Here is a 13,299-nt window from a genome sequence, read left to right as displayed (position 1 = left end):
TATATATATATATATATATATATATATATACCACATCTTGATTCATTCATCCATCAATGGGCATTTGGGCTCTTTTCATACTTTGGCTATTGTCAATAAGGCTGTTATAAACATTGGGGTGCATGTGCCCCTTGGAAACAGCACACCTGTATCCCTGGATAAATGCCTAGTAGTGCAATTGCTGAGTCGTAGGGTACTTCTATTTTTACTTTTTGAGGAACCTCCATATTGTTTTCCAGAGTGGCTGCAGTGGTTTGCATTCCCACCAGTACTGCAAGAGAGTTCCCCTGCCACCACCTGTTGTTGCCTGAGTTGTTAATGTTAGCCATTCTGACAGGTGTTAGGTGGTATCTCATATTGTTCGAATATTTGTCCATGGACAATTAGTTTTGTTCTTTTGCCATTACAAATAGTGCTGTAGTGAACGTCCGCGTACGTGTATCTTTGCTTACAACTGCAGGCATTTGGGCAGTATGAATTCCTGGAACTGTTATTGTTGAATCACGCACATGTTTTGTCAAATCCGCCCCGCAAGGTGGTTGAACCTGGTGCACTTAAAGCAGGTTGGGGTGTGAAACGCCAGGTTCCGAGCGGCGCGGCCTCCGAGCAGCAGGCGGCGCTGTGAGCGCGTCTGTGCGGAAGCGGCGCGGGCCGCGCTGACCCACTTCCGGCGGCGGCACCTGCGGTGGCGCAGCGGAGCTAAATCCGAGGATCTGGCGGGTGGTTGCGCAGGATGCCGTATGCCAACCAGCCCACTGTGCGGATCACGGAGCTCACCGACGAGAATGTCAAGTTCATCATCGAGAACACAGACCTGGCGTAAGGCAAATGAGGGAAGAGGCTGGCGGCTGTGGGGCGCAGGGGCCTCGGGGCTGGGTGTCCTTCTTGAGCGGGCTCCCGGTGGCGGAGTTTTGCTTTGGGAACCGTGGGCGCGGGGCGTCGGAGGCGGTGCTTTGGCGCCCTCACGCCGCTTGGTTTTCATCCCTTAGGGTGGCCAACTCCATTCGGAGGGTCTTCATCGCGGAGGTGCCCATAATAGGTAAGCGAGCCCACCTGTCGTTGCCCACCCGCGTCGCCACACACCTCCGGCCTACTGCCCGCGCACACCCAGAGCCTGGTTGGGCCGGTAGTGGGGGCTCTGAAAAGACAATAGTGCTGGAGATTTGGTCAGACCCCGTTCCCTGGGCCTTCGGTCCACTCTTAACGAGTGGGTTGGTGAAGAGCATGGGTTCGGGAGTCTGCGTATTTGAGTTTGAATACCGTTTTCCCTTACTGCCCCCTGTGAAACTTGGACAAGTTCTTCAACTGTGTGCCGCGGATTTCTCTGTAGCGTTCGGACGTTAACAGTCCTTACAGAGTGGTGGCAAGGATTAAGTGACGGAATCTCTGGTAAATGTCTGTGTTGAGTACCGGTAGATGTCTGTTTAAGAACCTGTCCCAGCAGCCGCATTTAAGGGACATGCACGTGCCAGGCAGTGTGCTAGGAACTGTGAACGCAAAGCTGCGTGGTGTGGCGTTCTTGCCCTCGTGGAGCACACAGGGAGGCTGCCGGGGAAAGGCGAGCCCGCAGCTGACACTACCGCAGGGGAGCCTGGGATCCGCAGTTCAGATGTAGAGGCTACGATGCTGCTGGCATTTAGAGGAAAGAGGATCTGCTCTGGTTCCAGCCACCTCGCTCCGGGTCTTTTACACACTTACCAATGTACTGCAGATATTTCCTGAGTGTCAGCTCAAAGTTTGGGTTGGAGAAAGGAATGTAATTCAGCTGCTACATGAGTGTGCAGACGCCTAAGGAGATAAGCAGGTCGTGTGATTGGTAAATGAGAACATTGGAGTTTGCACCACTGCAGTTCCCAGTCACTTCTTCAACTCAGAGCTTGGAGTGCTGGTCCTCCTCCCTAACCGTGTCTCTGGGCCTGTTTCATCATGAGTAAAGTGAGGGAGTTGTACTTCATGATGCAGCCCTGACTTTCCCCACAGATTCAGTTCTGTAGATAATACTTACTGATCACCTGCTACATGCCGGGCCACACAAGGACTAGAAAAGTTAAGACATCTGAGGACCCCAGCCCAAGGATTTTGTGAAGCTTGAGGTAGATACAAGACTTACACGAATAAAACACAATGCAAAATAGGACAAGTGTTTTTAGGCTGGGCAGAGTTCTGTGAGGGAAGAGCTTGCAGAGAGGAAGTGTTGGTATGTGTACCATGGAGAGCAGGCAAGGCTTGGTTTGTAGGAGGCTCAAGGAGTTTAACCTGCACAGGAGAGGGTAAGGACACGTGGGAGTAGGGGGTTATAGGGAGTAAGGAGCCGGAGTCAGAAAAGCCTGGCTTATGGTCCTTAATTGGCTTGGGTTGGGGAAGCAATGGAACGTATAGGACAAAACAGATTGGGTCCTAACTGATCCTCTCCTGACTTCTGTTCCTAGTGTCCACACCCTTTGTTTGGTAATTGAACTCAATGCCATTTGATGTATGAAATTTGTTTGCACGTGTGTATTTATGAATGAATGAATGTGTTTAAGTCAAGTGTGTTTGAGAATACAGTCCTTACGCTTCTATTAGCTCATCACTGGTAGGAACTGGGTTTGATATTTAGCATGCATGTATGCTGTGCACGTTAAAGGATTCTTTAAATGTTGATTGAATGATAATAAAGAGTTACATTGGATAATTTGGTCATTGGATCATAAAATGAGATATGGACTATAAGTCTGTTACATCTGTGAGATTCCCCCTTTTTTTTTTTTTTTTTTTTTTTGAGAGCACAAGGTGTGCAAGCAGGGGAGGGGCAGCGAGAGAGGGAGACATAGAATCTGAAGCAGTCTCCAGGCTCAGCTGTCAGCAGAGCACCCAGCACAGGGCTTGAACTCATGAAACATGAGATCATAACCTGAGCCAAAGTCAGACACTCAACCGACTGAGCCACCCGGGCCCCAGTTTTCCCTAACTTTTAAGTGCCCAAGTGGTTTGGGTTCATGATGTTGACATGGATAGCAGATGTAAATGCTTCTCACAGTAATATTTAGCTTGAACCTGTTTCCGCTGCCATGCTGTTCCCTAAGCCAGTATTTTTTGTGTGGGACAGGAAACCCTCTGCATTAAATCTGCCTGATTAGGGACGGAGGGCATGCTGCATGTGGCTCTTGTTAACATACAGATTCCTAGCCCCCACGTGAGCTGTGGAATCAGTTTCTAGCAGCCTGGCCCAGGCCCCTGCAATTTAGTAAGCATCAGGTGCTTCTTAAATCCTGAGAGCCACTGCTTGAGGTCTTAAAGTGAATTCGGGGCTGAACTGCATGTCTGCTTCCTTTATTTTCTTTAGCCATCGACTGGGTTCAAATAGATGCCAATTCTTCAGTTCTTCATGATGAGTTCATCGCTCACAGGCTCGGTGAGTGCTGGGTTATGGAAGGGAGGGGGCTGTGCTTGGTGTCTAGGAGGGAGCCTCCTCGCTCCCAAGGGGACTTAGAGGTTCTCCTTTTGACTTGGCCATTTGGACTGCTTTAAAGTGCTTTTCTGTTTCTTCCAGGGCTAATCCCCCTCACGAGTGACGACATCGTGGACAAGCTGCAGTACTCACGGGTAAGCTGTGTGATAGGGTGGAATGTGGGGGGGGGGGTTCAGTTTTCAGGGGTTTTCCTGACCTTTTCCTTCCAGCTTTTAGAAAGACAGCATGGAGATGTTGCCTTAGGGCCCAAGCAAGCCCTGGTCTGTGGTCCTACCGGGCTTCAGACAATCAGGCTCCAGGGGCATCAGGGAGTTCTCATGCAGGCCACATAAAACGGGGTGCACACCAGAGTGCCCATTTATACCGAAGAGTGGAGGCTCTGCCTTTTCAGAGTCTGATATGTTCAGACTCTGCTTTCCAGGGGGGGTCTTTTCCCAGTAACAGGAGCCTAGGAGGCCGAAGGGAGCCAAAAGAAGGTTAGGGGTTAAAGAGAAGTAGGGGTGAGAACAAGGAAAGGGAGTGGAAATTGTCCCCCCCCCAGCAGCACCTGAGGGAAGGCTAGTGTCTGCCAGATACGTGCCTCACCCCTTGTAGGTGGTGCTCGTTAAACATGCCCCTTCCTCAAGGGCCGTGTGTCCTTGCTGTGATGTGTTAACAGGACTTGGACTTGGGAGGCATAGGACTGGATTAGGTTCCCTGCATCCTTTCCCCAGGGCTGCGTTGGAGACCAGCTTGAGGCTCTTCCCTCTTGGCCGCTTTGGGTGATCCTTAATCAGCCCACCCTCTTAGTATTCCCAAGCTCATGCCATTTTTGTGTGGCTAATTTGATATGTGTTACGAATCTGTATTTTTAAAATTTTTCATTTACTTAATTTTGTAAAGTTTACACCCAAGTGAATTAGCATATAGTATAACAGTGGTTTCAAGAGTAGATTTCTTAATGCCCCTGACCCATTTAGCCCACTCCCCCCCAACAATCCCTCCAGTAACCCTGTTTGTTTTCTATATTTAAGAGTCTCTTATGTTTTTGTTCCCCTCCCTGTTTTTGTATTATTTTTGCTTCCCTTCCCTTATGTTCATCTGTTTTGTATCTTAAAGTCTTCATATGAGTGAAGTCATATATTTATCTTTCTCTAATTTTGCTTAGCATAATACCTTCTAGTTCCATCCACACAGTTGCAAATGGCAAGATTTCATTCTTTTTGGTTGCCAAATAATACTCCATAAATCTATATTTTTTAGGAAATGTTAATTTATTGTCAAATTGGTTTCCATACACCACCCAGTGCTCATCCCAACAGGTGCCCTCCTCAATGCCCATCACCCACTTGCCTCACTCCCACAGCCCCCATCAACCCTCAGTTCTCAGTATTCTTATGGTTTGCCTACCTCCCTCTCTATAACTTTTTTTCTTCCCCTTCCCCATGGTCTTCTGTTCAGTTTCTCAAGATCTACATATGTGTGAGAACATATGGTGTCAGTCTTTCTCTGATATATTTCACTTAGCATTATACCTTCCAGTTCCAACCACATTGCTGACAAATGGCCAGATTTCACTCTTTCTCATGGCCAAGTAGTACTCCATTGTGTATATAAACCACCACATCTTCTTGATCCACTCATCAATTGATGGACATTTAGGCTCTTTGCATGATTTGGCTATTGTTGACAGTGCTGCAGTGAACATTGGGGCGCATGTGCCCCTATGCATCAGCACTTTTGTATCCCTTGGGTAAATTCCTAGCAGTGCTACTGCTGGGTCGTAGGATAGTTCTATTTGTTTTTCTTTTTCTTTTTTTTTTTTTTTTTTTTTTTTTTTTTTTTTTTGGTTGAGGAACTGCCACACTGTTTTCCAGAGAGGCTATACCAGTTTGCATTCCCACCAACAGTGTAGGAGGGTGCCCATCTCTCCACATCCTCGCCAGCATCTATAAGTCTCCTGATATGTTCATTTTACCTGCTCTGACTGGCGTGAGGTGGTATCTCAGTGTGGTTGGTTTTGATTTGTATTCTCCTGATGATGAGTGACGCTGAGCATCGTTTCATGTGTCTGTTGGCCATCTGGATGTCCTCTTTGGAGAAGTGTCTGTGTCTGTCTTCTGCCCATTTCTTCACTGGATTATTTGTTTTTTAGGTGTGGAGTTTGGTGAGCTCCTTATAGATTTTGGATACTAGCCCTTAATCTGATAGGTCATTTGCAACTATCTTTTCCCATTCCTTCTATTTGCCTTTTAGTTTTGTTGATTGTTTCCTTTGCAGTGCAGAAAGTTTTTATCTTGATGAAGTCACAATAGTTCATTTTTACTTTTAAATCCTTTGCCTTTGGGGATGTGTTGAGTAAGAAATTGCTGTGGCTGAGGTCAGGGAAGTTGTTTCCTGCTTTCTCCTCTAGGGTTTTGATGGTTTCTTGTCTCACATTCAGGTCCTTCATCCATTTTGAGTTTATTTTTGTGTATGGTGTAAGAAAGTGGTCTAGTTTCATTCTTCTGCAAGTTGCTGTCCAGTTCTCCCAGCACCACCTGTTAAAGAGGCAGTCTTTTTTCCATTGGATACTCTTTCCTGCTTTGGCAAAGATTAGTTGGCCATACATTTGTGGGTCCAGTTCTGGGCTTTCTATTCTATTCCATTGGTCCATGTGTCTGTTTTTGTGCCAATACCATACTGTCTTGATGATGACAACTTTGTAGTAGAGGCTAAAGTCTGGGATTGTGATGCCTCCTGTTTTGATTTTTTACTTCAATATTACTTTGGCTATTTAGGGTCTTTTCTGGTTCCATACAAATTTCAGGATTGTTTGTTCTAGCTTTGAGAAGAATGCTGATGCAATTTTGATTGGGATTGCATTGAATGTGTAGATTGCTTTGGGTAATAATGACATTTTTTTCTTTCTTTCTTCCTTTTTTTTTTTTTAATTTATTTATTTTTGAGAGACAGAGAGCACAAGTGGGTGAGGGGCAGAGAGAGAAGGAGACACAGAATCTGAAGTAGGCTCCAGGTTCTGAACTGTCAGCACAGAGCCCAATGCAGGGCTTGAACTCACAAACCATGAGATCATGACCTGAGCCAAGGCTGGACACCAACCCAACTGAGCCACCCAGGTGCCCCTTGGTAGTAATGACATTTTAACAAATATTCTTCTGATCCGTGAGCATGGAATGTTTTTCCATTTTTTTGTGTCTTCAATTTCCTTCATAAGCTTTCTGTAGTTTTCAGCATTCAGATCTTTTACATCTTTAGTTAGGTTTATTCCTAGGTATTTTATGGTTCTTAGTGCAATTGTGACTGGGATCAGTTTCTTTGTTTCTCTTCCTGTTGCTTCATTATTGGTGTATAAATATGCAGTCGATTTCGGTACATTTATTTTGTACCCTGAGACTTTGCTGAAATCAAGGATCAGTTCTGGAAGGCCTTTTGGTGGAGTTTTTTGGGTTTTCCGTGTAGAGAATCGTGTCGTCTGTGAAAAGTGAAAGTTTGACTTCATCTTTGCCAATTCTGATGCCTTTTATTTCCTTTTGTCGTCTCACTGCTGATGCTAGGACTTCCAGCACTATGTTAAACAACAGTGGTGAGAGTGGTCACACCTGCTGTGTTCCTGATGTCGGGGAAGGCTCTCAGTTTCTCCCCATTGAGGACGATATTAGCTGTGGGCTTTTCATTAATGGCTTTTATGATGTTATATTTTAAGTATTTCCTTCTGCCCGACTTTCTTGAGGGTTTTTATTAAGAAAGGATGCTGTATTTTGTCAAATGCTTTTCTGCATCTATTGACAGGATCATATGGTTCTTAACATTTTTTGTTGTTAATGTTATGTATCACATTGATTTTGCAAATATTGAACCAGCCCTGCAACCCAGGAATGAATCCCACTTGATCATGGTAAATAATTCTTTTTATATGCTGTTGAATTTGATTTGCTAGTATCTGGTTGAGAATTTTTGCATCCATATTCATCAGGGATATTGGCCTGTAGTTCTCTTCTTTTGCTGGGTCTCTCTCTGCTTTGGGAATCAAAGTGATGCTGGCTTCATAGAATGAGTCCGGAAGTTTTCCTTCCATTTCTATATTTGGGACAGCCTGAGAAGGATAGGTATTAACTTTGCTTTAAATGTCTGGTAGAATTCCCCAGGGACACCATCTGGTCCAGGATTCTTATTTATTGGTAGATTTTTGGTAACTGATTTGATTTCTTCACTAGTTATGGGTCTGTTCAAATTTTCTATTTCTTCCCATTTGCGTTTTGGTAGCATGTGGGTGTTTAGGAATTTGTCCATTTCTTCCAGGTTGTCCAGTTTGTTGGCATACAATTTTTCATGGTATTCTCTGATAATTGCTTGTATTTCTGAGGGATTGGTTGTAATAGATCCATATTCATTCATGATTTTGTCTATTTGGGTGCGCTCTTTTCTTTTTGGAGAAGCCTGGCTAGAGGTTTATCAATTTTGTTTATTAAAAAAAAAAACAAAACAAAAACCAACTCTTGGTTTCATTGATCTCTTCTACTGTTTTTTGGATTCTATATTATTTCTGCTCTGATCTTTATTATTTCTCTTCTTCTGCTGGCTTTGGGATTTCTTTTCTGTTCTTCTTCTGGTTCTGTTAGGTGTGCTGTTAGATTTTGTATTTGGGATTTTTCTTGTTTCTTGAGATAGGCCTGAATTGCGGTGTGTTTTCCTCTTAGTACTGCCTTTACTGCATCCCAAAGGGTTTGGATTGTTTTATTTTCATTCTCATTTGTTTTCCATATATTTTTTTTAAATTTCTCTAATGGCCTGGTTGACCCATTTGTTCTTTAATAGGATGTTCTTTAATCTCCGTGCTTTTGGAGGTTTTCCAAATTTTTTCTTGTGTTGAGTTCATTTCATAGCACTGTGATCTGAAAGTGTGCATAATATGATCTCAATTCTTTTATATTTCTTGAGGGCTGCTTCGTGACCCAGTATGTGATCTATCTTGAAGAGTGTACCTTGTGCACTTGAGAAGGAAGTGAATTCCACTGCTTTGGGATGTAGAGTTCTAAATATATCTGTCAAGTCCACCTGGTCCAATGTGTTATTCAGGGCCATTGTTTCTTTACTGGTTCTCTGTCTAGTTGATCTGTCCATTGCTGTAAGTGGAGTGTTAAAGTCCCCTGCAGTTAGCACATTCTTATCAATAAGATTGCCTGTTTGTGATTAATTGTTTTATATATTTGGGTGCTTCTGAATTCGGTGCATAGACATTTATAATTGTTAGTTCTTCCTAATGGTTAGACCCTGTAATTATTATATAATATCCTCCTTCTTCTCTTGTTATAGCCTTTAACTTAAAGTTTAGTTTGTCTGATGTAAGTATGGCTACTCCAGCTTTCTTTTGACTTCCAGTAGCATGATAGATAGTTCTCCATCCTCTCACTTACAGTCTGAAGGTGTCCTCAGGTCTAAAATGAGTCTCTTGTAGACAGCAAATAGATGGGTCTTGTTGTTGTTGTTGTTTTTTAATTTATTCTGATGCCATATGTCTTTTGATTGGAGCATTTAGTCCATTTATCTTCAGTGTTATTGAAAATAGGGGATTAGAGTCATTGCGTTATCTGTAGGTTTCATGCCTGTAGTGATGTCTCTGGTATTTTGTGTTCCTTGAAACATTTCACTCACATAGACCCCCTTAGGATCTCTTGTAGGGCTGGTTTAGTGGTGGTGAACTCTTTCAGTTTTTGTTTGGGAAAACCTTTATCTTTCCATCTATTCTGAATGACAGGCTTGCTGGATAAAGGATTCTTGGCTGCATATTATTCCTGTTCGTCACATTGAAGATTTCCTGCCATTCCTTTCTGGCCTGCCAAGTTTCAGTACATAGGTCTGTTAACTATCCTTATGAGTCTACCTTTGTATGTTAAGGGCCATTTATCCCTAGCTGCTTTCAGAATTCTCTCTTTATCCTTGTATTTTGCCAGTTTCACTGTGATATGTTGTACATAAGATTGATTCAAGTTTCATCTGAGGGGAGTTCTCTGTGCCTCATGGATTTCAATGACTGTTTCCTTCCCCTGTTGGGGAAGTTCTTAGCTATGATTTGTTCAAGTACTCCTCCAGCCCTTTTTTTCTCTCTCTTCTTCTTCTGGAATTCCTGTGATATGGATATTGTTCTGTTTGATTGCTTCACTTAGTTCTCTAAGTCTCCTTTTGTGATCCTGGATCATTTTATCTCTTTTTCGTGGCTTCCTTTTTTTTACATAATTTTGTCTTCTAATTCACCTATTCCCTGCTCTACCTCTTCACTCCACACTGTGGCTGCCTCCATTTTTTATTTTGCAACTCATTTTTATAGCATTTTTAAATTCATCATGACTATTTTTAGGATCCTTGATCTCTGTAGCAGTGGAGTCTCTACTGTCTTCTAGGCTCTTTTCAAGCCCAGCAATTAATTTTATGACTATTATTCTAAATTCTTATTCAGTTATATTGCTTATATCTGTTTTGACTAATTCTTTAGCTGTCACTTCTTCCTGGAATTTCTTTTGAGGAGAAGTCTTCCGTTTCATCCTTTTGGCTAGTTTTCTGTCCCTTAGAAGTTTTAAAAGCTTGTTACGTGCTCTGCACCTGTGAGCACTGTTAAAGGGGGTCAGACACTGTCCAGGGCCTGGCCATTCAGGAAGTGGTTTTTGGGGAGTGTTACTTTCTCTCTGTTGTTGTGAGTTTGGTTAATTTATTTCCCTACTCGTAGTGATATTTTGGGCCCTCCACCAGGTGTGCTTTGATTTGTTCCTTGAAGTAGCCCTGGAAAGGAAAACAGACAAACAGGAAACAAAAACATGCAAACACACAAATAAGACAGTCAAACAAACAAAAACAAAAAACAATCTACATGGAAAATCCAGAAACACCAGCTACAAGTAGAGACAGGGTGGAGGTGGTGCTGATGGACGAGAGTATACAAAGAGAAGTGACAGGAGTAGGGGTAAAAGAAAAAATGAATATTGACCAGGAAGAGAGACTAAAAGGCTTAATCTAGAGAGAGAGAAAGGAGAATAAGGAAGGAGGCGGGGAAGAAAAAATGAAAATAAAGTTACCCAGAGAAACTAGATGGCCTGATTGTTCCAGAGAGAAAGGAGGGTAAATGAGGAGGTGTAGAACATGGACCAAGAGAATGGATTAAATATGTCTGTTTAAGCAAACCAATAACCAGAGTAAGCAGCCTAGAGGAGGGAAGAGATCAGGAGGAAAGGGAGAATATATCTGAATACCAGGAGGTGACCTAGAATTCATTCAGGCAGTGCACAGTGCTGGCCCGGAGGGGGCCGGGTCCCGTAGATAAGGGACTGGCTGGCAGAGGGGCGTGGCTTGGTGTAGGCCCATCCCGCCTCCACTGTGGGCCCAGAGGACTTATCCCTGTGGCCCCCACCTTGGTGGTTGTGGAGAGAAAAGTGGCGACCCCCCAGTCCCTTCTTCACGGACCAGGTGTCCCAAATCGCTTCTTTGGATCCATCCTCAGTGTGTCACGGGCACAGTCACGGCAGTCTGTCTCACTCCGCCGTCTCTTGTACCCTGCGCTTAGCTGGGATTTAAACTGCTCCGTGCACATGGTCCCCCGGCTGTCCTGCAGCACTTCAGGGGAGGGGACCGGTTTCTCCCGCTGTGGACCGCACCCCTGACCTACCACCGAGCCCAGGGCTGGCTCCCCTCCTCCCCACATGTGCGAACAGGGCAGCCGGCGCAGTCTGGAGGAAGCCTGCAGTTAGTGCTGGGATCCCTCACCGTCCCGGTCCGAGGTCTTTCTCCTGTCCGGATACAGCCCTACGCGTCCCCAGCCGCTCTTTCTCTTCGCTCTGTCTCCCCGCAGACGGGGATCCCTCCGTTCCACTCACAGTCCCCCACCTATGGAGCCGTCCGGTTTTCCCGTTTTCTCCTTGGTGGACTCTGTCCCTTTTCCCCCCAGACTCCTGGGGTTCAAAGTCCTTTGGCTTCAGCCCTCTTTGTTTGAGAGATGTAGGAAGTACCAACCCCCTACTTCTCTGCCATGTTGGCCTAAATCTGGATTTTTAAAAGCGACGTTTACACAGAAAAGTGTGCAGATAATCCAACCAGGACTCTTGCTCCCATCAAACAATTCGTCGTATTCCAACATTTTGCAATATTTGCTTCATGTCTCCAGATTTTTGTTTGTAAGAAATGAAACATCACAGATATTGGTGGGGGCATTTGTACAACCAGTTGAAGAGCAGTTTGGCAGTGCCTTGGGTAAAGGTATGCATGCCCCATGACCTAGCAGTTCATCCATTAAGTTTTTTCTAGTATTTGCTGAACAAAGATGTTATGGTCCCTGCTCCCCCCTTTTTTTTTCTGAAAGTCTTCAGGAAAGTTATAAAAATCAAATAAACAGCCATTTACTTTCAGCTTCAGTTACCAGTTAATATTTCACGACATCTGCTTTGTTTCTCCTCTCCATGTTATTTTTGTTGAACCATTTGAAAGTTGCAGATACTCTTGACACTTTCCCCCTAAGTACTTTAGCATGCTTGTCCTAAAACTAAGGATATTTTCCTACATAACCATACCACCATGCTTAAGAATATAGCATATTTTGTCATATTTTGAATATTTCAAATATTCAGAGTTTCCTGTTTGTTCCCCACATGTCCTTTCTTTTTGTCTGTCATCCAGCCAAGAGTCATGCATGCATTTGGTTGGTATACTTCTTTAGGCTCTTAATCTCAGATCCCTCTCCTTGACGATGTATTTTTTTTTGAGGTTGTGTACTTTTTCATATTTTTACTTTCCATGACGTTTTGATTCTTCTATTTCATATTTTTCTAGTAGTTTTTTTGTTTGTTTTACGTAATCTCTACTCTTAATGTGGGGCTCAAACTTGGAACTCCAAGAGCAAGAGTGGGCATGCTCTACTGATTGAGTCAGCCAGGCACTCCCCTTCTATTGATTTATTTTTGAAGGTGGGTAGGGGAGGAGCAGAGAGAGAGAGAGAGAGAGGGAGAGAGAGAATTCCAAGCAGTCTCTGCTCTATCAGCACAGAGCCAACGCGGGGCTCAATCTCATGAACTGAGATCATGACCTGAGCTGAGATTAAGAATCGGATGCTAGGGGTACCTGGGTGGCTCAGTCAGTTAAGCATCCGACTTCGGTTCAGGTCATGATCTCATGATCTCATGATCTGTGGGTTCGAGTCCCATGTCGGGCTCTGTGCTGACAGCTCAGAGCCTGAAGCCTGCTCAGATTCTGTGTCTCCCTCTCTCTCAGCAACCCCCCCACTTGCTCTCTGCTCTTTCTCAAAATAAAGACATTTAAAAAATTAAAAAAAAAAAAAAACCACGGATGCTTAACTGACCGAGCTACTCAGGCGCCCAGCCATTTGATATTTCTGATTAGGGCTTAGGAGGTCTGCCCGCCTCACCTGTGTGTGACCGCAGACTGTCCAGGTGTGGCCTCTCGTTCTTCCTTGTTGTCTGAAACCTCAGAAGCCGGTTAGATTTTCCTCACTGGCTTGAGGGGGAGAACGGTTTGCTTGATTAATTGCAGTAACTCTTCTTGTCTGAAGTTAAACTAGCGGATGGTCCCTAACATAGGAATGGACTGTTTCAAGAGTCGTTGCTTAAAGAACTGTTGGTAATTATTGAGGCTGAGTGATGGTACCCGGTGGCAGTCTCTTCTGCTTTGCTCCACTCTTGTGAATGTGTGAAATTTTCCGTAATGGGAAGGTTTTTTTGGTTGGTTTTTTAAAGAAAAGGTTAGTAATCTAGAACGTGAAAGGTACTTTTTTGTTGGCTGGATCGTTTTATTTTAAATGATGATCGTATTCCCGAGCTAGTTCACGGAGTTCATGGGACGCTGAGAGCCTCATCCTCTGACTTACCGCC

General features: G+C 44.1%; 1 protein-coding gene across 1 annotated transcript in view; it reads left to right on the top strand.

The window, feature by feature from the left end:
- Positions 1-668: 668 nt before the first annotated feature.
- Positions 669-13,299, top strand: part of POLR2C (RNA polymerase II subunit C) — a 15,954-nt gene continuing 3,323 nt past the window's right edge. The window contains exons 1-4 of the mRNA XM_029925037.1: positions 669-819; positions 990-1,039; positions 3,326-3,394; positions 3,533-3,585. Of these exons, the coding sequence (XP_029780897.1) occupies positions 734-819; positions 990-1,039; positions 3,326-3,394; positions 3,533-3,585 (258 nt within the window). The 5' untranslated portion in view covers positions 669-733. The remainder of the gene's footprint in view (positions 820-989; positions 1,040-3,325; positions 3,395-3,532; positions 3,586-13,299) is intronic.

Source organism: Suricata suricatta, chromosome 16 (assembly GCF_006229205.1).
Source record: "Suricata suricatta isolate VVHF042 chromosome 16, meerkat_22Aug2017_6uvM2_HiC, whole genome shotgun sequence".
Classification (NCBI taxonomy): domain Eukaryota; kingdom Metazoa; phylum Chordata; class Mammalia; order Carnivora; family Herpestidae; genus Suricata; species Suricata suricatta.
The sequence above is the reverse complement of the archived record's forward strand: the minus strand, read 5'-3'. Positions and strand labels throughout refer to the sequence as shown.